Source organism: Furipterus horrens, unplaced genomic scaffold (assembly GCF_987537825.1).
Source record: "Furipterus horrens unplaced genomic scaffold, mFurHor1.1.pri manual_scaffold_7, whole genome shotgun sequence".
In the NCBI taxonomy this organism is placed as follows: Eukaryota; Metazoa; Chordata; class Mammalia; order Chiroptera; family Furipteridae; genus Furipterus; species Furipterus horrens.
Window position 1 is genome coordinate 123,666,504 of NW_028327177.1, and position 25,675 is coordinate 123,692,178.

The 25,675-nt window shown below is 38.8% G+C and overlaps 1 protein-coding gene across 3 annotated transcripts; it reads right to left on the bottom strand.

Annotated features, from left to right (window-relative positions):
- Nucleotides 1-19: 19 nt before the first annotated feature.
- NKIRAS1 (NFKB inhibitor interacting Ras like 1) lies at nucleotides 20-25,545 on the bottom strand. 3 transcript variants are annotated; one of them, XM_090283020.1, is made up of 5 exons: nucleotides 25,413-25,545; nucleotides 19,378-19,478; nucleotides 18,477-18,587; nucleotides 13,553-13,794; nucleotides 20-799 (listed from the first exon to the last, which is right to left on the bottom strand). In XM_090283020.1, exons 3-5 carry the CDS (start codon nucleotides 18,568-18,570, stop codon nucleotides 557-559), a joined length of 579 nt encoding a protein of 192 aa, XP_090139146.1. In that variant the 5' UTR covers nucleotides 18,571-18,587; nucleotides 19,378-19,478; nucleotides 25,413-25,545; the 3' UTR covers nucleotides 20-556. The 3 variants fall into 3 exon arrangements, with proteins under 3 accessions (XP_090139146.1, XP_090139147.1, XP_090139148.1); XM_090283021.1 differs by lacking the exon at nucleotides 19,378-19,478; XM_090283022.1 differs by lacking the exons at nucleotides 18,477-18,587; nucleotides 19,378-19,478.
- Nucleotides 25,546-25,675: the final 130 nt, after the last annotated feature.

Consider the following 25,675-nt stretch of genomic DNA (forward strand, 5'->3'; position numbering starts at 1 on the left):
TAGTCCAATTTCTTTGATACATTTCACTCCACCTGACTACATATCCAGAAAACTATTCCAGAAGGCATAGTAAAGAAACAGTTTGAATGTATTTATACCAACCTCTACCTCAAGTCATGCGAAACATGTCATTCAGTGTAGTATCCAGATTGTTTACTCTTTGATCCAATTTAGACACAAAAATGCCATTTTATAATTCTAGGCATTAGATGACTTGTGAATTTTTAAAAAACAAAGTTATGTTTGAACTAAAAATGTATAACATTTACAGAGTGGTAGCTTCTGAAACATTAAAAGGGGGGCACTACTTGTAGGTACATTTAGGTGCTAATATCAGGGACAATTTTCAAGCCACCAGAATGCAAATATGTTACTCCATAACAGGCAATAAATAATAATAAACTTAGCCCAAATAATTTAATTATAACAAAGTGCATAAAGTTACTTGCTTAGGGATTTCCACATGACCAAAGGCAGCTACAAATGCTCTATTTTAAACATGGTCACAGACACTTAAAGGCAGTCACTATTCAACCAACAGCTGTGGCACTGACTTTCAGTTCTCGGAACTAGAATTGCCCTTGTTTTTCCTCCCGGGCAGAGGAAAGCTCGATTTGCTCTGGGGCTGGGAAAGCTTGCTGGCTAAGAGCGTGAACGGCTCAATCAGAGTTTTCCGATCCGTGACCGTTACCTCCCACAGCCGCACCTTCTCGCTCTTGGCCCACTGCTGTGCCACTTCGGCGTCCACTTGTCTCTGCTCAGAGAGGTCGATTTTGTTTCCTAATACGACAATTGCTACCTGAAAGAAAAATGGATTAGAAGGTCACACGTTGCCAATGTCAGTTCCTCGGCAAAATGGAGAAATAAAGAAAAGTATCCTATTTAACAAACTGCTTCAACAAAACTGGTTCTCAGATGTGACCTGAAGGATAAAATAACAGCAGGACATGAACCTCACTCCTTAATGCATTTTTGTTAATAGTACAGATGCTCTACAGGCTGCTCTGAAACGTTTTAAATTAGCAACAGGTGTAGTTACTTAACTCGGGTATGAACAGAAGCCAGACTTGGGGACATTAGTATCTAGGATGCAGATAATGGTTTGATTGAAATGTGCCTGCATTTCAGTTTCACTGAACCCCTAAACATAACGTCAAAACACACCAAGAGGACTCAGAGATGTGAGTTCTGCATCCCCGGAACCTAAGTCCTGTGAGAACTGGAATTTTTGTTTTGTTCACATGATTCCTAATTATAGGAAATTAGCAGATGCAAGCGCTAAACGTTGAATGCATGGACCAACGGGCGTGTTTTACAATAAATGCAAGCCAATCAATTATTCGCTTAAACTTGGATGCTTACTACATACTAGGCACTGTTTCAGGTGATCAAACACAGTAGTCTCAAGCCTGGGGGAGGGAGGGGGAAGGAGGACAAATGATAACCAGGTTTTCGGATACTGACTATGAATATGAAAAAAAAGAATAATGGAGAAGTGGAGGAAGAGCAGCGGGAACTATCAGAAGGCGCCTCTGAGGAGTACCTTTGAACCAGAACTCTGAGCCCTCGCTGTGTTCCTGTCTTTGAGGTGAACTCCTTGCGCTGCAGGTGCGGCCACACCTCCCTGGCACGATGGAAGAACAGGCCCCAGAGCTCTGGTTTTCTTGGCAAATCTCACACTCCATTTCTCAGCAGGAGCTGTCCCTGCAAGCCCTCCTGTCATTCATCACGACCTAGATTTTTATCTTCACGTGAATCCCCGTCTGACCTCCGTCTCTTTCCTCCCCAATTGCACAGACTGTTCACCTTGCCCCTCGACTTCAGCAGAATCCCCTCCCTGTGTCTGTCACCCATCTCTGCTTTGAATGCTCCTGTCACTGCCTAGCTGAAACCTGGCTCGGACCTGCCGTACTCCCTACACTAGGTGGGGCAGTCGGGGGGAGGATGTACAGTCTGTCCCTCAGTGCTGCCTCCAACAATGTCCTTAAAAACCGTCAAGCTGGAGGCTGGTGCCTTCAGTCTGCTACTACCTACTACCTGCCTCCCACGCCCGCTTCGCTGCTGCTCATTACAGACCTGGCTTGTGGTCCTCCCGACACTGCTGCTGCCGTAATTCCTAGTGACTTCACTAGCCGTGTAGGTCGCCCTTCCAGTAACCTTGTCTTTCAGTTCCTTGACTTCTCTGAAGATCTTACCGTCCTCCTGACCTCAGCCATTCACTCCCACAAACACATCCTAGCTCCTGCCATTCCAGGAATCCCACTCTGACCTCGACTGTCCTAACACCTGAATGCAATTCTAGACACCACAAGGACCTAGAATCCACCGACTCTACACCTTTATCACTGTCCCTCAACCCCTCTCATGCCCTCAGTTCCTCACCCATAATTTATAGATTCTTTTCCTGTTCTCCCTTGCTGTCACTGTCCCATTGTATTCACCTGGTAAAGCCCCTCCCTTGGTTACATTTAACTTTTAACTTGACTCTGCCTACACCTCTTACAGAACAGGACTGTAGAGAAATACAACCCTGCTGGCTGGTCCAAATTCATAATCACTGACCTTGATGAGGTGGCATTCTCCAGCAGATATTTCCCCCATTTAACTCTATAGCTAAGACAACATCTTCCTTGGGCCTCTTCTCCACCCTCCAGCATCTCTTCCTTCCCCCACCTTTCTCTTAGCTGATGTCCTTACTATCTAAGTAGGAAGATACAAGCAATTAGGAGAAAATTTTCATGTGTTTCTTCACACATCTACCAACCCACTGTCGTCCAAGCCCATGTAACCATCCTCTAGAACCCATCCTCCTGAACCTGGACAAGGATGTCACTCCTGTATCATCATATGAGGGGGGACCCAAAACAAAACCAGAACTAATTTATAAAAAAGTTTAAACCTCGGTTACCTTCAAAGTACTCTCCATTTGATAAATCTACTGAGACTTTTTTTTCCCCACTGCTCAGAACAGTTTTCGAATTCACCAATTTTGATGCCTTTTAGTGCTTCTGCAATTTTTTGTTTCATCTCTTCCACAGCAACAAAACGTTTCCCTTGGAGGACTTTTTTCATCCAGGAAAACAAAAAAAAAAGTTGCTTGGGACCAGATCAGGTGAATAGGGAGGGTAAAGCAAGGGGCAGGGTGAGGAGGAGGGGAGTCATGCCATTTTTGGTCAAAATCTGCTGAACACTCAGTGAAAAGTGGGCGGATGCACTTATAAATCACCTATCATGAAATGGGCAAAGGCATTGGAAGGGTTCAAAAAAAAATTTACTGAAGCCAAATGCAGCCTCTTACAACAACACCAGCTGGTACACTGATACAGGTGGGTTCCTAGAACACTCACCTAGCGGGGGAAGCCTGTGAACAAGGGGCCAACCACCAGAAGATACTTCCAGGTTTTTTTGTGTCCCCCCCTCCTACTCTTCTGTATCAATTTTCTTTGTATTGAATCATTCCCCTTAGTATACAATGATATGTCTCGTCTAAATAAAAACAAACCTCTTTACAAATCCTTTTCCAACTCCTCTCTATTTCCCTTTATAAGACAATATGTTTACCCTTTGACTCAAAACTCTAGCAAAGAGCTTGTTTGCTGTGTTCAATTCTTTCATATGCAGTCCAATGAGACTTTTAGCTCACTCTTTCACTAAAACTGTTAAGACTACCAACTTACTAGCTGGCCACTTCTTTATCATTGGCTTTTTTGACCTATCTGCAGCATTTGACATAGTTGGATTATTGCTTACTTTTTAAAGTGCCCTACTTTACCCTGGCTAGTGTGGCTCAGTGGATTGAGTGCTGGCCTGCTAACCGAAGGGTCACCAGTTCGATTCCCAGTCAGGGCACATGCCTGTGTTGTAGGCTAGGTCCCCAACTGGCGTATGAGAGGCAACCATACATTGATGTTTCCCTCTTTTTCTCCTCTTCCCCTTGCTCTCAAAATGAATAAAACCTTAAAAAAAAAAAAAAAAAACCTTTAAAAAATATCACCCTTATATCTTGGTTTTCCTCCTCCTTCACTGACCACTTCTTAGACCCCTTTGCTGGTTTCTTCTCAATTCACCAACTGGGTCAATGTTAAAGGGCTCCAGAGCAACAGCACTTTTAGCTCAGCTCCTTGCTTCTCACTTTGTCCCTGACTACTGATAACAGCAACCAAAGTGATGTTAAAACAAGTCAAAAGATGCTCAGCCTCATTCATATTAAGGAAAATCAAACTAATAAAATACCATTTTCACCCAGAGGATTCACAAAATCCAAAAGTTTAACCACACACTGTTGTCAAGGCTGAAGAAACAGGTTTTTTCATTCATTCTACTGAAGGTAAGTTGGTATTATATTTACTCTTTGACTCAAGAACCCCATCTGCTGCTTGATCTTACGACTTATACCCTAAAATGTACAAAGTAGTAAAGGTAAATGATTATTCATTGTCAGAAGTCGTAGCTAGAGAAATTCGGCAAGAAAAGGAAAGAAAAGGCATCCAAATTGGAAAGGAAAGGTAAAACTATTTGTGAATGACATGATTTTATATATAGAAAACTTGAAAGACCACCAAACAATTACTAGAAATAATAGGGCATAAAGTTGCAGGGTAAAAATCAATACACAAAAATCTGTTTTGTCTATATGCTAACAACAAACTATTCACAAGACAAATGGAGAAAACCCCACTTACAACAAAAATGCATACCTGAGTATAAATTTAACAAAGGAGGTAAAAGACCTGTACATTAAAAATGAAGGGGACTAAAAGTCTTACCTTTTGAAATACTGATTTTAAAGTGATTATTAAGAAACAAGACTCAAAAAGAACCTTTGACTCTTCCCCCCTCTCCTGCCTAAAAGATTCAGATGGCAAATCCTGCTTCAGGAAGGGAACCTTAGCATAATCACCCAGCATTAGACAGGAAGACTCCAAGCAGGAGCCCGTTAGCTAGATACCCTGTGTTGCACTGTTTCTGAGTTGCCTAGCAAGAATTTGTGTTCCCTGTGTGTTCCACCCTTCCTCAACTACCTGTAAATCACCCATCCCCACTTTTCAGATCTCCTTTGTCCAATATGTACCCAATGTTACTTCACTGTTTTTGGAATTGTCAAGCATATGTGAATTCCCTGTGCTCATGTATTAAAATTTTTATTTTCTCCTGTTAACTTACCTGTTAATTTGATTATTAATTAGCCCAACTAGAACTTAGAAGGTGAGAAGAAAAGTTTTTTTTTAGCCTCCATAGTTTTGGCAAGCCATCCAGAAGAATTCACTGGCTAGGACACTGCTTATTCTCTGGCTTGCTGCAGCTAAGAGATAATGGACATCTGACCACAGTTGGCAGAGATGATAGGAAGCATTTTACCCCATCGGCCTCTGATCGCTTGTCCACGGGCTTCGATGAAAGTTAGAAGCATAAGAGTCCTTTTTCTCTCTTCTAAATTTTGATTGGCAGGAGAAAATATTTGTGAAGCCAGTTTTCTTGAGCCAATGAGACTGGCAAAAACTTGGTTTGAGTATTCTTATTTTCTATTAATTCTGTTCCTTACAAAGATGGCCTATTATCTCCACCAGCTAGATGACACATTTGCATCTGGTGAGCAGCCGAACAGGATATGACCCAAATTCAGGGAATCTTAGACCTTTATTCTGTTCAAAAGTGGGAAAGCTTGTGATTTCCTGTTTTGGAACAGCTGCTGAAAGACAGGGCTCCCCTTCTTTCTTTTTCTTTTTAAAAAAGATTTAATTTTTTTTTTTTTTTTAAGAGAGAGAGGGTAAGGAGGGAAAATAGGGAGATAAACATAGATGTGCAAGGGAAACATCATCCAGGGGCCTGGCCTGCAACCCAGGCACGTGCCCTCAACAGGACTCGAACCAGCAACTTTTCTGTTTGCAAGACGACACCCAACCTACTGGGCCACACCAGTTAGGGCTCCTCTTCTTTCTTAGGCTAACTCTGCATATGAACTGTTGGGTCTGTGAGGGTTGTATCTTTTGTGCTCTTTATGGAAAGCTTTTGCTTCCTTGGTTAGGCCATAAAAGGCTTACTGTTTGAGTTACTATTAAAAGTCCATCACTGGCCAGAAGATGGATACCTTGAATTGGAAAAACTTCTAAATTGAATTTTTTTTATAGAGCTCTAGTATTCACATAATAACTAGCCATTAAGATTCCCTTAATAAGATGGAAGGACAGAAATTAGAACAAAAATCAAAGTCCACTCAGACCCCTTCCTGTTTACCTTTAGATGTTTGCATACATATTGTTTAAAAAAAAATCAGGACCTTGGAAATACAATCGCCTGGCACTTAAGAAGAAAAAGGAAGAAAATGGATACAAAGAAATACAACTATCCTTAACCCTTTTGATTTGTTATTTCAGCTTTTTGGGTCTTACAGGTGCTATTATAAACATTAGGCCAATTAAGATAACTGAAAAGATAGAAGGGAAAATCAAGAGATTCCCCAACAAGGTGGAAATTTTTAAAAGATTATTTAGATATAAGAATGTGAGAATTGATATATTCAAATAGGTTTTAAAGGATTTAATAACTCTAATCAGAAATTTGGCAAATTGGGAGCTGATTTCTAAAGTTTGATAGGAATTTTTAAAAAAAGTCTTGGCCCTACTATGTAAATCACAGATAGAAAAAGAGCCCACAACTCCTAAGGCTGAGGAAACCAAAGGGAAAAAACTGGAAAATGGGCCCGTTAGAAAACACCAATGTGGCTCAATTGGTGGGCATTATACCACATGCAGGGCAAGGGGCTGCTAGTTGGATTCCCGGTTAGTGTACATGCCTGGGTTTCAGGTTCGGTCCTATTGGGGCATGTACGAGAAGCAACCGATTGATAATGTTTCTCTTTCTCCCTCCCTTCCCATGTCTCTAAAAAATAAATAAGTAAAATCTTTAAAAATAAAATAAAATAATCAAGAGGCTAAAGTCACCCATGTGTGACCCCACCCACCTACCACCCACCCCAGCATCCTTAAAAATTGTCAAGGGCAAATTAAAAATCTTACGTTTTCTCTACATTAGTATTATAATTTCTGTTTCTGGTTTGATGTGTTTGTGATAGCTGCTTGTGTTTGTGTTTTATATATGGTATGGTGCTTTCTGCCTCTGGATGATATCACAAGTTTGTAATACCCGATTGGCTTAAAGGAATTAAGTCATTATATAAATTACGAAATACAGTATAATAGACACTAACCCAAATGCTTTTCAGGATCACGTGATCTGGTAAAATATTTGAAATTAAGTGGGTTTAAGTATGGTTTGATTAAATAAACACGTCTTTTACAGTTGCTAACATTAAATAAGTTTTGTTTTATATGGGTTTACAAAAATAAGTTCATCTTATCTTTATTATAAAATTTGACAAGAAAATAGTATGGGTAATATTATAATTGACTTTGAAATCTCAGAGTTGTTAAGAACAGATATAAATAAAAGGGTTTTTTAAAATATATTTTATTGATTATGCTATTACAGTTGTCCCAATTTTTTCCCCTTTGTCCCCCTCTACCTGCTACCACCATTCGCTCTAGCAATCCACCCCCCACTTAGTTCATGCCCATGGGTCATACATATAAGCTCACTGGCTACTCCATTTCCTTTACTGTTCTTAATATCCCCATCTATTTTGTACCTACCAATTTCTACTTCTCAACCCTGCACCGTTTCCCCATTCTTACCTTCCCCCTTTCAACTGATAACCCTCCAAAGGATCTCCATTTCTAATTCTGTTCCTGTTGTTTGCTTAGTTTGTTTTTTTAGATTCAATTGTTTTAGTTGTGAATTTATTGCCACTTTAATGTTCACAGTTTTGATCTTTTTCTTTTACAATTCCCTTTAGCATTTCAAATAATATAATGGCTTGGTGATGATGAACTCCTTTAGTTTTACCTTGTCTGGGAAACACTTTATCTGCCCTTCAATTCTAAACAATGGCTTTGCTGGATAGAGTAATCTAGGTTGTAGGTCCTTGCTTTTCATCACTTTGAATACTTCTTGCCAGTCCCTTCTAGCCTGCAGTTTATTTTGAGAAATCAGTTACAGTCTTATGGGAACTCCTTTATAGGTAACTCTCTGCTTTTAAGATCCTCTCTTTGTCTTCAATCTTTGGCATTTTAATTATGATGTGTCTTGATGGGGTCCTCTTTGGGTCCAATGTGTTGGGACTCTGTGTGCTTCCTGGACTTGTATGTCTATTTCCTTCACCAAATAAGAGAAATTTTCTTCCATTATTTTTTCAAATAAGTTTTCAATTTCTTGCTCTTCCTCTTCTTCTGGCACCCCTATGATTTGGATGTTGGTACATTTGGAGCTATCCCAGAGGCTCCTTAGCTTATCCTTGTTTTGAATTTTCTTCTTCTTGCTGTTTTGGTTGAATGCTTATTGCTTCCTTATATTCCAAATCATTGATGTGATACTCAGTTTCATCCTCTCCACTCTTGGTTCCCTGGAAATTATTCTTTATTTCACTTAATGTAACCTTCATTTCTGCCTGGGTCCTTTTTAGGCTGTTGAAATACCCAGTGAGTTCCTTGAGCATCCTGATAACCAGTGTTTTGAACTCTGCATCTGATGGGTTACTTATCTCCATTTTGTTTAGTTCTTTTTCTGGAGTTCTGACCTGTTCTTTAATTTGGGCCATGTTTCTTTGTCTCCGCATTTTGGCAGCCTCCCTCTGTTTCTGTGTATTAGGAAGAGTTGCTTTGACTCCTTGTCTAAGTATAGTGGCCTACTGTAGAAAAGTGTACCTGTAAGTTTCATGGAGTGTAATTTGCCAGGGTGGGGCAACCTATGTCACTGCTCTGTGGCTCTGTGCGTGGGAGGGATTGAAGAGGAGACAACGCCGCTGCCTGACCTCTGGAGTTTTGCCTGGGAGGAAGCTGTCTTCCAGCACTCGACCTGTTGCCAATCACTTCAATTTCTCCCTGTATGCAACTTGCGCCCTTCCAGCTGTTGTCCTGGTGCAAAATCCCAGAGTGGGTGTCTGTGTAACTCCTAAGTCTGTTGCTGGCCCTTTAAGAGGAGTCTCCTGAGAATCCCAAAGTATCTTCCACTACTCCAACTCCCACTGGTTTTTACAGCCAGAAATTATGGAGACTTACTTTCCTGGTGCTAGAAACCTGGACTGGATGGTCTGGTCTGAGGCTGGGATCCCTCGCTCCTGAGGTATCCCGCTTGATTTTTATCCACCACACATGGATATGGGACCGCCTGTTCCATGTCCTTGAGTTACTTTGCACCACTCTGTAGTTCCGCCCCTTCTACTCATATGGATGAATGTGGCTTCTTTAAATCCTTGGTTCTCAGACTTCCATACAGCTCTATTTTCTGACAGTTCTGGGTGATATTTGCTTTGTAATCTAGTTGTGGTTTTTGCTGTTGTTGTGTAAGAAGGCGAGGCAAGTTTACCTATGTCTCCATCTTGACCAAAAGTCCAGATTTTTTTTTTAGATAAAATTTGGTCCCCTTCAAAAACTACAAGACATTGTTAAAAGAAATTGAAGATGACATGAAGAAATTGAAATATACATGTGTTCACAGATTGGAAGAATTTTGATAGTACCTAAAACAATCTACATTCATTGTAATCCCTATCAAAACCCCAATGGGCTTTTGCTCAGAATAAAACAATAAAGTCCTAAAATTTGTCTGGAACTGCAAAAGACCCCAAATTACCAAAGAAATTTTGAGGAAAAAACAACAAAGCAGACACATCACAATTCCCAATTTCAAACTATGTTACAAAGCTACAGTAATCAAAAGAATATGGTACTGCCAGAAAAACAACGGAGTAGAACTAAAAGCCCAGAAATAAACTCACACATATATGAACAACTAATTTACGACAAAGGAGTTAAGAACATACAATGGAAAACTTCAATAAATGGTGTTGGGAAAACTAAACAGCCACATGCAAAAGAAAGAAACTAGATGACTATCTTACACCATACGTAAAAGGTAACTAAAAATGGATTAAAGACTTGAATATAAAACCTGGAACCATAAAATACATAGAGAAAAGAAAACACAGGCAACTAAGCTTCTGGACATCAGTCTTAGTGATGTTTTTGTGGGTGTGACTCCCAAGAGCAAGGAAAACAAAAGCAAACACATACAAATGGACTAGGTTAAACTAAAAAGTTGCACAGCAAAGGAAACTATCAACAAAACAAAAAGGCAACCAACCGAATGGAAGAAGATATTTGCAAATGGTACTTCTGATGAGGGGTTAATATCCAAAATATATAGAGCACTCATACAACCCAATAACAATAACAAAACTAACAACCCAATAAAAAATGGGCAGATCCTTTTAATAGACATGTTTCTAAGGAAGACATACAGATGGCCAACAGGTATATGAAAAGATGTTAGACATCACTAATTATTAGGGACATGCAAATCAAAATCACAGTAAGATATCACCTCACACCGGATAGAATGGCTATTATCAAAAAGGCAAGTAACAAGTGTTGGAGAGAATGTGGAGAAACCTTCTCACAAATTTGTGCAGGTTAATATGGAAAACAGTAGGGAGGTTCCTAAGAAATTAAGAATAGAACTACCATATGATCCGGCAATTCCACTTCTGGGTATTTATCCTAAGAATAGAAAAACACTAATCTGAAAAGATATATTCACTCCTATGTTCACTGCAGCATTATATTTAATAGCCAAGATATGGTAACAACATAAGTGTCCACTGACAGATGAATAAAGAAGATGTGGTATACATACAATGGAATACTATTAAGCCATTTAAAAATAAGAAATATTGCCATTCACAACAATATGGATGGAACTTGAGACGATTATCCTAAGTGAAATAAGCCAGACAGAAAATGACAAAAACCATATCTCACTCATATGTGGAATACAAAACAGAAAAGAAATAAATGAAAAATACAAGGTGTGGAACAATATGCTTGTTATCTTTGGTGTATGAAAGAGGAAAAATAAGAGAAAATATATGTGCCTTCCTATTTATTTGTATTTACATAAAGAAACTTTGGAAGGATTACCCCCAAACTATTAAAAGTGGTAAAATATAGAAAGAGCACACCTGAGGTTCAGAAACTCAGTGGTTAAACACACGGGTGGGAACTAGAGTTCATTATAGTCCTTTTTCTGTATCATTTTTATTTTTGAACCATGTGCAAACATTATTCATTTCAAAAAAAATAAACATGAAAAATAAATAAATACATGCAACCTAAGCCAGATCATGTAATTCCTTTGCTCAAAAGCAATAACTTCCAATCCAGATGTTGATCTCATCTCCTACCACACTCTTCCTCACCCACTCCTGCCTCGCTGGGGCTCCTGAACATGACAGGTCCCTCCACCTGGAGCACTCCTCTCCTCCAGACATCAGCTTGACTCCCTCCCTCCCTTTCTTCAAATCTCTGCTAAAAGTCACCTTATCTGGGAGGCCTTCCTAGATCACCGAACAGAAAATAGTACCCTCACTCCCACTCTGCTTTTCTTTTCCTTTTTTATTTTTTCTATTGTACCTTTCTACATAGCATCACTATATGTATTCATTGTCTGTTCTCAGCCCACGCCCCAAATAGAAGCTTTATGGGAATAAGGACTCTCTTTTGTTAACTATTATATTTCCTGCACCTCACCTGAAACAATGCCAGGTACATAGTAGTTGTTCAATAAGCATCTGATGAACGAATGTACTTCTTAAATCCCCATAACAACCATATGAGGAAGGTACTACTACCCTCATTTTACAGGTACAGAAACTGAAGCAGGAAAGTTGAGAAGCAGAGCCAAGATTTAATCCGTATCAAGTATATAAGTGTTCACTGAACTTGTCTTTCAACTTTGGGTGGGGGGGGGCAGGGAGGGGAGTCGGTAGAATACTCCAGGAAACAGTAACGGCACTATTCTGTTTAGATGGGAAAGATGGGAAGCAGATGGGAGGGGAGATTCATTACTTGCCTTTTTAAGTCTTTTGAAGATTGAACCTTGTAAATATTGTTATCTAGTCACAAAGTAAATATGTATTCAAAATAATAAAAATAAATATCAACAATCCAGATGTCCTTCAGCAGGTCAATGGCTAAACAAACTTTGGTACGTACATACCATGGAATACAACTCAGCAATAAAAAGCAATGAACTACTGGTATGTGCAATAACCTGGATGACTTTTCAGAGAATTATGCTGAGGGAAAATAGTTACATACTGTATGATTCCATTTATGTTAACGCTCTTGAAATGACAAAATTACGGAAACGGAGAACAGATTAGTGTTTGTTAGGGATTAAGTGTGGTGGTGATGGAGCAGTGGGTGTGGTTATAAAGGTAACATAAGGGATCCTTGCAGTGATGGAAATGTTCTGTATCTTTATTGTATAAATGTCAATGTCTTGGTTGTGATACTGTACTATAGTTTTGCACCATGCTAATATTAGGGGAAACTAGCTAAATATCTATTATTTCTTAAAATTGTATGTGAATCTACAATTACTTCAAAATAAAAGTAAAATGTAAAAATCTAGGTTAAGAACATTTAGCCGGTGCGGTTAACCAGTCAGTACATTACAGGACGTACTCCTAGGTTATGAGGAGTCAGCTGTGTGAAGATATGGAAAAAGATCTGCGATAAGAGTTCCAGGCATGAGAATCAGCAACTGAGAAGGACTTAATAGTGGAAGAAAATTATCATGTTGGAAAAACAGAAAGTAGACCAGTGTCAGTGGAGTACAGTGACAAAGGAACAGAATGAAAAAGATAAGATGAAACGGACAGTCATGGGCCAAGTCATAGAAGACTTTATAGACCATGGTAAGGTTATTATTTTTAAGTGTTAAATGGGCAAAATCCAATAATTATTTAAGTTATTTTCTTTCTTTCTTTCTTTCTTTTTCTTTCTTTCTCTCTCTCTCTCTCTCTTTTTTTTTTTTTTTTTGGTAAGGCTGAAGACAAGAATCCTATTTAGCCTGGGAGACAATGAAGAGCCCTAGGAACCAACGTCATGCCAATAAATTCCATAAAAAAGATAAAAAGAGCCCTAGGAAACAGTGATGCCACACAATACAAAATGAACTATGTAGTACTTGAGATATGGAGTCATTAAAATTCAACTTCTACATGGGAACAAGCAAAGGCAGAAGAAAGTCAAATGCTGGTCCCGACTCAACTCAATCAATCCTATTTCCTGGGCTAAGAAAAAAATAAATAAAAATAAAGATTACAGATACTGTGAATACAATTTGATGCTTCAAAACTATTTTAACTAGCCCTGGCTGGTGTGGCTCAGTGGACTGAGCACTGACCTGTGAACTGAAAAGTCGCTGGTTTGATTCCCTGTCAGGGCATGTGCCTGGGTTGCAGGTCAAGTTCACAGCTGTGGCGTGAGACGCAACCACTGATGTTTATCTCCTTTTCTTTCTCCCTTCCTCCCCCTCTCTCTGAAAATAAATAAAATCTAAAAAAAAATTTTTTTTTTACTACCCCACATTCCATGCTACAATTTAAATAGTATTATAATTCATAGTTGGCATTTTTAACATACCCACTTACCTCCTTTTTGTCTTTAAACTTATCAATTTCTTTCTTCAGAAGCTCTACTCTTTGAAAGGATTCAAGATTATTCACACTGTACACTAGAACAAACCCATCAGCAAATGAAAAATAATGCTTTGGCAGTTCCACACCTTCCTGCAGGCCTCTGGTGTCATAAAGATGTAACTGCTCCTTTACTCCACGATCTGTTTCCACTGAAGCCATATATACATCTTCCATTGTTTCACAATCTTCCATTCCTGGGATGAAAAAGAAGTTACTCTATGTGTACCAATATCAAATCATTAAGTTGCACCAATTGTTGAGTATTTTCTTGTCCTTTAGAAGTTGTTGGCTTTCTAGGTTCCCTATTTGCTACATGTTAAGAATCATATTTCCATTTACTAACTTCTTGAAATGAAAGGTAGTCGTGACAGTAAATGAAGAAACTACTTTTTAAAAATATTTCTAGCCCTGACTTGACTGGAGTGGCTCAGTGGATTGTACACTGGCCTGCGAACCAAAAGGAGGCTGGTTTGATTCCAGTCAGGGCACATCCCTGGGTTACAGGCCAGATCCCCATTTGGGGGCGTGTGAGAGGCAACCAATTGATGTTTCTCTCTCTCTCGTTCTACCTCTGTCCCCCTCTCTCAGAAAATAAATAAATAAAATCTAAGAAAAATTTTAAAAAATATATTTCTTCTGGCCCTGGCCACAGATGGGTTAGCTGGTTGGAGCATCATTCAATACACCAAAAGATTGTGGGTTCAATCCTCGGTCAGGGCACCTACCTAGGTTGCAGGTTCAGTCCCTAGTCGAGGGACGTACAGGAGGCAACCGATCAGTGCTTCTCTCTCACATCAATGTTTTCTTCATGCTCTCTCTCCCTCCCTCTCTCTCAAATCAAATTTTTTAAAGGTTTATTATTTAGAGACGGAGAAGAGGGGGAGAAGGAGAGGGAGAGAAACTTCAATGTGTGAGACATCAATCAGTTGCCTCTTGCATGCCCCCAACTGGGGACCTGGCCTACAACCCAGGCATGTGCCCTGACCAGCAATTGAGCCAGCAACCTTTCAGTTTGCAGGCCAGCACTCAACCCACTGAGTCACAGAAGCCAGGGCTCTGAAATCAATTTTAAAAAACATATCCCTGGACGGAGAATTTAAAATAGAAATAAAAGTATAAATAAAAATTTAGTAATGATTTAATACTGCATATTTTTAAAAAGTAATTGTAACGATAGTCAAAGAACTGAATACCTAAATTGGAGGATAAAAGGCTGATTTTAAAAGTAGCTTCAGCAAATAAGTGGCCCCATTTTCTTCTCCATCAGAGCCAAGGACAGGACCGGGGTAAATTTGCTGCTTTTGTTCTGTACAGCTTCCACTATTTCCACAGTTCGTTTATGGGACTCAAAAATTTATATGTCTAGTCTGGGCCTGACACCAGGATTTAATTCCCAAGTACTTACTGGGCACTTTCATGTGAATGTCCTGCAAGTACTTCAAACTAACAAAACTTGTTATCATTCCTCCCCACACCTGTTCCTCCTTTTTGCTCCCCTTACTTGCTCACTATCCACCTAGGCAGTCTGTAGAGTTCTCTTAAAATAAGGAAAGTGTGGGTGAAAGTTATCGTAAATCATCCACTCTAATGCTGAAACATCTGCTCAATATATTGCCGCCTTCCATTCCCATTGGTGTATTATTACCTGAACTGCTGCAACAGTTCGGTAAACATCTGGCAAACACCTTGTATCCTTTCTAGACTTTGCTCAAATATAACTCCATGAATCCTCTCCTGATTATCCCCTTCCCTACTTTCTGCTCCTGCTGTGCCTTGTATAGGTCATACCAATTAATATTTAAATCTTCCCATATTGGTCCCCTCCCAAGCTTGAGTGTAAACGCCTTGAGAGCCAGAACTGTGGCTAATCTATCTTGATAGATCTGTGGATTAACAAATTGACTTACATACATAGAAAGTCCTTGGTAAATGGTTGCTAAATGAAAGCATTCATAACTGATGTCCCAATCCAAGACCCTCTTGCCTGAGTGATCCTTTTAAAATGCATTCCTATCCCTAGTTGGTTAGAACATCATCCCAAAATGCCAGGTTGTGGGTTCGATCCTCAATCAGGGCACATACAAGAATCAACTAATGAATGCACAAATAAGTAGAAAACCAATCTCTTCCCCCCTCCACCTTTCTCTCAAGAAATTAAATTTTAAAAAAAATTATAATGCATTCCTATTTTCTTCGTTTGTGCAGATTTGTCTCTTCAATAACTCCCTCGAGGGAAAGAAAACATTCCATGTACATAGTACGTGTTCATTAATCATTTATTGATAGGGAATTAAGAGAAAATTAACATATAAGTTTTTAATTAGTGGAGATGCATATGATAAGAGATATTAAACTGTCCCGGTAATCACTTTTATATTTAAATTTGAGCTCTATCTGGAGGTAAAATCATATGGATAACATCCTAGGCCAATAAAATACACTATATATTATAGTTTTAAAAAAACTCTTGCTATAATTCTCTTAACTTAAATACTGTAAAATGTTTTCTGCAGGGGCCTTATATGAAATGTCCATAAATAATAAACAAAATCTCCATGAAGCATTAGATTAAAAAAAATAATCATATAATGATAAAGGAGATTGGATCATGAGAAAACAAAAATTTACTTTCATCAGCATAATTATGTTAAGGAATGTGTTCAATGTTTAGAAAGGGAAAATTATTCATATGTTTGAGTATGTGTCATTCTGTGATAAATTAACCTACCTTGAGGAAATTAAAGGTTACTCTATTAGGAAACAACTTTACTGGGCTTTGATTACAAAAAGTTTTAAAAACTACCAAGATTTGTCACGGTGGATCTTTTATCTACCAAAAGCCAGTCTAGTTCTCCTCCTCCCCTCCTTAAGTTTAGACATTTTGAGATTTTGTTACTCTATGAATCAACTAAAGTCATGACTCTTCCATCAGCTTTCTAGATTTCTCCCACTCCATGCTACTGGGCAACGACCTCTATCCTATACCCGCAGAAGATTAAGGGTACAATTTCTGGGGAGAATAAAACAAAGGATGCTTAGACTGAGGGATAGAAGGTATGAAAACGGGGCAACTAAGCAATGTGTTCCTCCTGTTCCCCAAAAGAGTCAGGTCTTTATCTCCCAGGCAAAGGAATCAGGAAAATCTAGCCAGTGAAAAAGTTAAAATCCTAAATATGGTAACATTTAGGGTTCCCCAATAAATGCCCCACCCAGGTCACCTTATGAAGCTCAAAACCATAAATCCTATCCACATGCTTACAGTTTTCAATTATGAGTAGACAACCTATGATTACCAGACACCTGAGGAAAAGGGAGACCAAAAATCAGAAAACAATACTTTAGAGAAAAAAAAAAAAAGAATGCAAAAAAGAAAGAAAACTAACAACAACAACAACAACAAACTACCCGATATTATAGTCAAAGAGATACGATAGTGCAGTCATGAAATAAGAACAGGATCCTAAGAAGTGAAAACTCAACATAAGGGCTGGAAAATAAAGATAAGGCAAACTCTCAAAAAGTGGAACAAAATATTGAGAGATGGAAAACAGCAGAGAAGAAAAACAGATTACTAGTCTAGAAGGTCCAGCACCCGAAGAGTTCCAGAAAGAGAACACAGACGAAGGAAAGCACCAACAAAATTACTCAGGATGGAAGAGCATGCATTTCCATATTGAACGAGCCAGATTTTCTTCATTATTTCAACTAAACAACATATCACAACAGACTGAATGCAAAAGCAAGTAGATATGATACTCCAGTTGCCTTCTAACTGAACATTCGATTTAAAAAAATGTAAATGAATGCTCTTCTCGCTAAATTTTTTGAAGATATAATTACTTTTCATAAAAATGTTATCTTAGCATGTGATAAGTTTATCATTATTTTAATAAGTGTTTTGAGTTTCTGTTTTAATTTCTAATACAGTAAAAATATCAACAAATATAGCCTACATAAATGAAAACTATCTGCAGTTTTAAGAGGGTGAAGGAATTCTTGTCCCCCCTCCGCCTCGGGCATAATTTACTTTTGCAGAGGCATACATTACAATCTGGAAGTAAAAAATTAAGAGCCAATAGTGTAGCACAGGAGGAATTCAGAAACCCAAAAGTTTGAGGACTCGGCACAAACACCATAATAAAAACCAAATATGGATTTAAGCAAAATTAGTAAGTATTTTGGGACAGTGAGAAAGAAGCAGAGCTCATCAAAAATAGTTAATAAAAGATAGCAATATACTCTAAGCTACTTGCCAGAGATAAATATTTCAAAGACCTATGATTCTATTTATCTGACATAAACCTCATATCATTCTAACTTGTAACGTCTGTCTTCCTTACTAAATCATGACCTCTTTAAAGCCAAAGATGCTGTCTTCTTCACCTCTATTTTCACAAGGCCTCGTCACAGCCTGTACTCAGATTCATGATGCTTTAACTCGAATGAATAAATGAATGAATGAGATAATCCAATTCACAAAATTAGATCATATTACAAACAGCTGTTTCTTCCATTTTAAAAATCTATACAGCAGTATTGGAAAGTCATGTTTGAAATAAGAATGAGATCATTCAGTGTATTCTTAAGTCAATGATTCAATGACTCTGAGATCACTATTCATTTTGTAAATACACAGGAAACTACATATATGAAAGGGATGTAACTTACAGCAAGCACTCTTGAACTTCACCGTCATAAAATATTTGTTTTCTCTCCCGTATTTTTTCCGCCCTCAATCTGTTGACTTCTATGACCCTTTTGGTCCCTCTGGATTGCACTTTTGTGTACTGCCACCCATCATCAGATTTGTATGACCAACAAAAGACCCCTAGCAGTTTCCAGAACCTACAGAGAAACTACAGAAAAATAATCTTACCAATAGTATGGTTCCCATAAAGGAGCTGCTCCAAAATTGCTGTTTTCCCCACAGATAGCAAGCCACAAACCACAACCTTGCAGCCCTTTCCCATCTTTTCTCAGGATGTCACTGTGAAGAGAACAGAAGAGCTTTAAAACTGTATACAGTTGCCCTGGTCAGAGTAGCTCAGTTGGTTAGAGCATTGTCCCAATATGCCAAGGTTGTGGGTTTGATCCCTGATCAGAGCACATACAAGAATCAACCAATAAATGCGTAAATAAGTGGAACAACAAATTGATGTCTGTCTCTCTCCCCCTTTCCTCTCTCTCTTTAAAATCAATAAATAAGAAAAATTTTTAATTGTATATGGCTGAAATCAACATTTTATTTATTTTTTTCTATGTTTAAATTGAATAAGTAAAACATAGCCAGGGGGGATTTCAAATATGAACAAGAATATATAAAATAAATCATATCCTTTCAAACACAATTATTAGTGTCACATTTGCTCCCTTGGAGCAATCAGTGTTACCAGTTTCTTATATAGCTTTGCAAAGGTAATCTAGATAAATGTAAAGATAGATGTATTAAATACAGATATGAATATACATTTGTTGGTTTTCAAAAATAATAAATGCCTTTTATACAGAGGCTACTTCAACACTAATTAAGTCTATAGAAATCTAAATCAAATCCTAGATGAAACCAATCCTTGAGACTTCCTGCTTATCAATATTTACCTGGAAAAATAAACATATAAGTAAACATTTAAGGAAACGTTAAGATAAAAATTGGATAGAGAATGGACATGACTTATAGCAGGAACTGTAATGCTGCCCTGGCCAGGTGGCTCGGCTGGTTCGAGCATTGTCTTGTACACCCTAAGGTTGCAGGTTCAATCCCCAGTCAGGGCACATACCTAGGTTGTGGGTTGGATCCTCTTCTTGGAGTTCATATGGAAGGCAACCGATTGATGTTTCTCTTTCACACAGACGTGTCTATCTGTCTCTCTTTTCTCTCCTTGAAATCAATAAATAATATATGTTTGGGTGAGGATTAAATGAAAAAGAAACCTTAATGCTATCAATGCTACCATCAATCTGAGGAGAGTGAGAAATTGGGTTTTTGTGGCCATACAGGATCTCCTAGTCATACTTCTTTCTGAGTCATACTTAATGCTAGAAAAATTGCTCAGGCACTTTAAACTGGAAAGAAAAGAAAAACTCATTTCTCCTAGCTTCCTAACATATCTAAGGAAGAGCAAGATCAGGTAACATTTTCTTTTTTCTTTTTTTAACTTTATTTAGTTTTTAGAGAGAGGGGAAGGGAGGGAGAAAAACAGATGTGCAAGAGAAACATTGCTTGGTTGCCTCTTGCACGCCCCAATCGGGGGCCTGGCCTGCAATCCACGCATGTGCCCTGACAGGGAATTGAACCAGTGACCTTTTGGTTCACAGGCTGGCACTCGGCCCACAAAGCCACACCAGCAAGGGCTCTGGTAACATTTACTTCAATTTTCCTCACAACTTTGACTTTCCAGAAAGCAAGGTACTAGAAGCCAAGGCAGAAAGAAAAAAGGCTCGTTGAATACAACAGAATAAGTTGCTAAGAGAACTTATAAAGTCCACATTGCCTTCTGCCATCTCCCACCACCTCTTATGCCCCCCACTTTTCTGACCTAGAGCTGTGGAACACGCAATAACTGACTAAAAGGGATACCAGAACTACCTGAAGTCAAAAAGCAACTACAATAGGAAAGTTCAAGTAAGCAATCGCAAGCAGATAAAAGGGATGCCAGCTGCCTCTGTGTGCATGGCTGTTATACATCACTATTATTTTTTTTTTAACCAACACTGAAAACAGTAATAAAAGATTTTCTCTATTATCTCTTTTCAAAGTCTGTAACTTTTACGACCCAGATCAGCCACACTAATCTGCTGACAGGAAAACTTTTAACGCTACGATTATTGTAGCACAGTGATGACAGAGTGCTTGATTCCAGAGCAGTACATTACACTTTATCAGTAGAGAAATAATCATCACTGTTTTCTTTATATTTTCAACATTACTGCGATACAAAAGTTTACACGGCAGAGCTCTGTGAAATGTTGCTATTTCCTATGTCAGCAATTTTGGCCCATTTAAAAAAGCTTTCTACACAAAGCTCTGAATTTATAATTAATTTAATGTCATCTCATTTATCATAGGATTCTATATTCTCTCTGCATATAGGGGCCTCCTGTAAATTATGGTAACATTGAATCCTTCTTTCAATACGTTTTCCATGATCATACTTAAAATTTAAAGGAAAGTGCCACCTAACTACATGAGAAGGGGGAAAAAAAAGAAAAAAATCCTGAGAAGATGGAGGCGTAGACAGACACGCTGCATCTCCCTCCACAACTGAGAAGGAATACAACTCCCTCAAAACTAGAAACAACCAGAAGTCTCAGAAAATCAAACTGCATGGAAGTCCAGCAAACAAAGATATAAAGAAGAAATACTCATCCAGACGGATTAGAATGGACCTCTTGCAGAAAAGACTGGGGAAGAAAGAAGAAGAAAGGAAAAAACAAACAAACAAACAAAAAAAGCAATTTCAGATACTTCAGAAGACTCAAGGGATTTTAGAGGATTGGAAGCTTTCTTCAGGACTCCTCAAGTCAGTTCCCAAATCAAGAGAAGGATACTGTGTGATGAAAACAGTCCTCAAAGGGAAACAAAAAACAGCAGAAGCACTAAAAGGCATTAAAATCAAGGAGTTCAAAAACTGTTTTGAACAGTGGAAAAATATGTCTCAATAGGTGTATTGCATCAAATGGAGTGCTTTGAAGGTGACCGAAGTTTAAATATATAAGAATACACAATTTTTTATAAATAAATCCTGTTTTTTGCCCCCCCACCCTCCAAAAAACCTTCCAAAGGATAAGAAAAATGATGGCAACAGAGAACAATTCTGTTATCAGAAAGGCTGCTGTTGGGATTTTTCTATTGTTATTTTCTATTGTTATTTCCCCTTCCTCTGAAAATGTCTTAGCCCCAATAGAATTTCTAAATATCAATCCTTAACTTCATCTCCCCTTCCTGTTCAGTCAAAAAGGCCCCTGTACCACACATTATACCAATCTACAAAAAAAATTCTCCAGTGCTTTAAAAAGGCAGATACATAATGTAGTTGAGTGAAACAAGACAGATATAAGGGAAAAAAACAACAACTAATAGCAGCAACAGATCCTCTGTAAAAGGAAGGTAAATAAGAGTGCTGGGGACTGCAGTAAATGGGGAAAATGCTGAAACAAACAGAATCCTGAGAAATTCAGGAATCAAAATATTCCAAAGAGTCTTTTAAAGTGGTCTTAAAAATATCTGCTTTAAAAGTGGTATGGTACTTTGATCACTCACTCATATTAGGATTAGCAGATAAAGTTTGTTTAAAATATGTATTATTTTGTGTTATGTGTAAATAAATAAATCGATAGGGTGGGGTTGTTTCAGTATACTACGGAAATCTCCATCAAGGACAAAAGTAAAAGAAACTGAATGGAGGTCATTCAAACACTAGGTAAGGATTTTAAAGTTTTTAGGAAACAAAAGGAAAGAGGTAAGACAGAACAGACCATGTTAAATATTTTACATCATTAAAAAGGAAAAAAGATGAAATGATGTGCGATTAATCCAAGGACAGCTGAAACATTTAAGGCACCTAGTTGTCTTCAAGTGGGAAACAATAGTACATAAAGCTGAAGATCAGTGGCCTGTTACCATCAATTCAGTAGTATGAATTCTTTAATAAATTAATATCTACTCTATGATTTTGAGTGAATAACATTAAATACACATTCAAAAATACTTTATTTTCTGAATATGGTAACAATGGCAAGCACTCACATTATATATAAGGAAGTAGTTATGCTTAAATACACTCAGATTTACAAACAAAAATTACTAAAAGCTTAGTTCTATAAGCACTATAATACTTTACAATTCCCAAACACAATAAACAAACACCATTCCTTTCCATATACAAAAAAGAGGTCATCTGCACTACCGTGCCTGCGCATTGAATCACACAACCAGATCCTGGGGGTATCCAAGTAAGTCTCTTATGTAAATCTAGGTTTCAAGAGTTTGAAAGAGTAGATGGATTAAGACCTTTAGGGTTCCTTCTGACATCCTAATGCTATAGATGGAAACTTCTTAGTCAGAAACTACATCAACACTGAGGTTAACACAAAAAGCAGTACTTGGAGCTATTTGTTACAGTCCCTACCCTAAGAAACTGCTGGACAATAAAATTCAATCCGTGACCTATTTAAAACTCATCGGATGTAAATGACTAAGAGAATGTGCTAAACAGGCAAAATCCAGTGCAGTTTTAAATACATACTGCTTTGCTTCCCAGGTTAATTAATAATCATGCTAGAGAATGAAAACATGACCTGGTCCCTTCCTGTGGAAAACACTGAGCTTGGTCAGTATTCTTATTGACGAGCCATCAGAAACAGCTCCCCAAATTATCAGTACTTCTGGTTCTTTTACCTAAGGAAATCATTCTGCTTTTATAAATAAAACAACCTTTTATACAGTGTGGTTTTCTCCATGTGGTGTTTAGATCACAAAACCTATAATATCTATTATGTTAATAGAGTTTCACTTATGTTTGTCATGAGATCTGTACAGGACATGGGGAAAACTACACTGTACTTTTTATGTAAACATCATATGTGTGCAATACTTTTACTATCCATATATGAATACATTTACATACACAAACACACATTAAGAGGGTTTTGCAAACCTTTTTGCACACAAGTTTACCATGCTTTAATTCATTTAATACATATTTACCAAAGGCTTATCATAGGACCAGGCATTAGAAACAAACTAGGGGGCAAAACTGGAAATGATCCCTACCCTAAGGAATCTCAAAATCAATTAGAAATATTAATCCAAATCTTGCAAAACAGAAAATGCAAATTAAGAAACAGAACTGCAAAACCTAATTAAGAAATTAGCAATGGTTATTCACGTTGCCAGACTCTCCTTTCCAAATGAGTCATCCAATTCTGCAATTAACCTTGACGCATTTTTCTCACACTCCACTTCTGATTCATCAGTAAATCCTCTACCTTTTAAACATCCAGGCTGGACCCTTTACCACCTCCATCACTAATGAACTGGTCCAAGGCACCAACTTCTCTCACCTGGTCTTAAAGACATTCATGTCATAAACCCCGCAACCTGGGAGTATTTTACTTGACAAAAAGAAAAGGGATTGTGCAGCTGTGATTAAACTAAAACCATTGAGATGGGGAGATTATCCTGGATTATCTGGGTGGATTCAATGTAATCACACCTGTCTTTATAAAAGGGGGAGACAAGAGTGTCAGAAAGTGATAGACTGATTTGAAGATACCATACTGCTATCTCTGAAGATGAAGGAAGGGATCAGGAGCCCAGAAATACCAGTGGTCTCTACAATCTGGAAGAGGCAAAGAAAGAAGATGTCCCTCTAATACCTCTAAAAGGAACACAGCCCTACTGACAACTTGATTGTGGCCTAGTGCCATTTCAGATGTGCAGAACTAGAAAAAATCTGTGTTGTTTTAAGCCAGTTAATTTGCTGTACGTTGTTACAGCAGCAATAGGAAACTAACACAACTTCCTCACTAGTCTTGCTGCTTCCACTTATCCCCAGCTTTCTTTTAGCCTCAAAACTACAATCCAAATTGACCCTTTAAAAATGTGTGACCCACATAAAGTTATCCTTCTGCTCAAAATCTTCCAGTGGTTTCCAATCTTATGCAGTTTGGAAACCCCAAGTCCTCCTAAGAACCTACACCTCTCAGTTTCCCCTGTGGTTCATTCTAGCCACACTGCCTCCCTGCTGTTCTGTACTAATCCAGTCATATACTCTTGGCACTTGTCCCTCTGATTGCAATCAGTCTCATCTCCACCGCTCACATCCTTCAGGTCTTTCCTATAACGTTCCTTTTCAAAAAAGGCTTACCCTGAACATTCCATCCAAAATTTCCACCAGTCCCCATCGCTTACCTCCCTTAACGGTTGTGCTTAGCCCTTATCACCCAATACTGTTTATTGCCCATTTCCAACAAAGACAGAAATGCTGCCTTGACCACTGCTGCATCCCCAGCAGTTGGGGCATAGTAGACACTTCATAAATATTTGTTAATTGAATAAATGAACCATGTGAGGACTCTCACAATGGTAAAGCTGCGGTTTAAAAAAAAAAAGGAAAGGAAAATAGGAAATAGGGGCGAAATAACCAAAACCGCCAATGATTCAGAAGATAAATCCGATTCTCTTAAACCCTGGCCATACCTAAACTTAGAATTTGTAGAATTAAACTACACGATTGTATTAAAAATGCAAATATTCCAGAGGCGCAAAAAAAAAAAAAAAAAAAAGCAAGTAAACCATTTTTTCAATAACGAACGCAACACAAAATGTCAGCATTTTCTCGGCATCTCTTCCCTAAATATTCGCACCTGCCAACCAAATCTTGGCAAATAAATACTGTACTATGCTTTTCTAAAAAAACCTGTGGTCCTGACGTTGCAATACTGGAACCAAATCTGTATGCAGGAAAGACACAGGAATGGAAAGGCACAGAGCCGCTCGGGTTCCCTTTCCCCCAGACCCTTTTTAGGGCAAAATACCTCGGAATTGGGCCTACGGAGGCTAAAGTCCTAATTGGCCAGCGTGGGGGTGGGGAAAGGCGCGGTGCGCGGGCCCTCTGCCGCAAAGATTCCGCAGCACCGACGCCTTATTGGGCGGCTGGGGCAGCACCGCCGAAGTCTGTCAGAGCCACCTCGGGGCCCCAGACTACTGCGCCCGTCCCGGGGTAGAAAAGGGGCACCGTTTCCGCATCGACACCTAAACCGTGGAGCCTGCGGTGCGTGAAACAAAACCGTACACCAAAATGACACAGACCTGCACACTTCGCAGACCCCGAAGATAGCGACACTTTAGCTGCCGGGCTCAAAGGCGCGTTTTAGCCACTGGAGCCCCACCCCCAACTTGTCTCTCCGGACCACGGTTCCCAGACGATTGCCCGCCTCAGCCTCGCCAAGGAATGTTGCCTAGAGGAGCAGGGGGCGGGATAACAATGAGGGCTGCGCCCAATCCCAGCGTAACCCCGCCCACCAGTCTCTGCCGGAACTACATGTCCCACAAAGCTCTGGGCGACCGCAGCT

Excerpts from the sequence above, each read along its gene's own strand:
- NKIRAS1 (XM_090283021.1), bottom strand. The coding sequence starts at position 18,570 with ATGGGAAAGGGCTGCAAGGTTGTGGTTTGTGGCTTGCTATCTGTGGGG. Across the intron at positions 13,795-18,476 it reads TTATGGGAACCATACTATTG|GAATGGAAGATTGTGAAACA; the intron begins GTAAGATTATTT and ends TTTTCATCCCAG. Across the intron at positions 800-13,552 it reads AGTTTAAAGACAAAAAGGAG|GTAGCAATTGTCGTATTAGG; the intron begins GTAAGTGGGTAT and ends TTTTTCTTTCAG.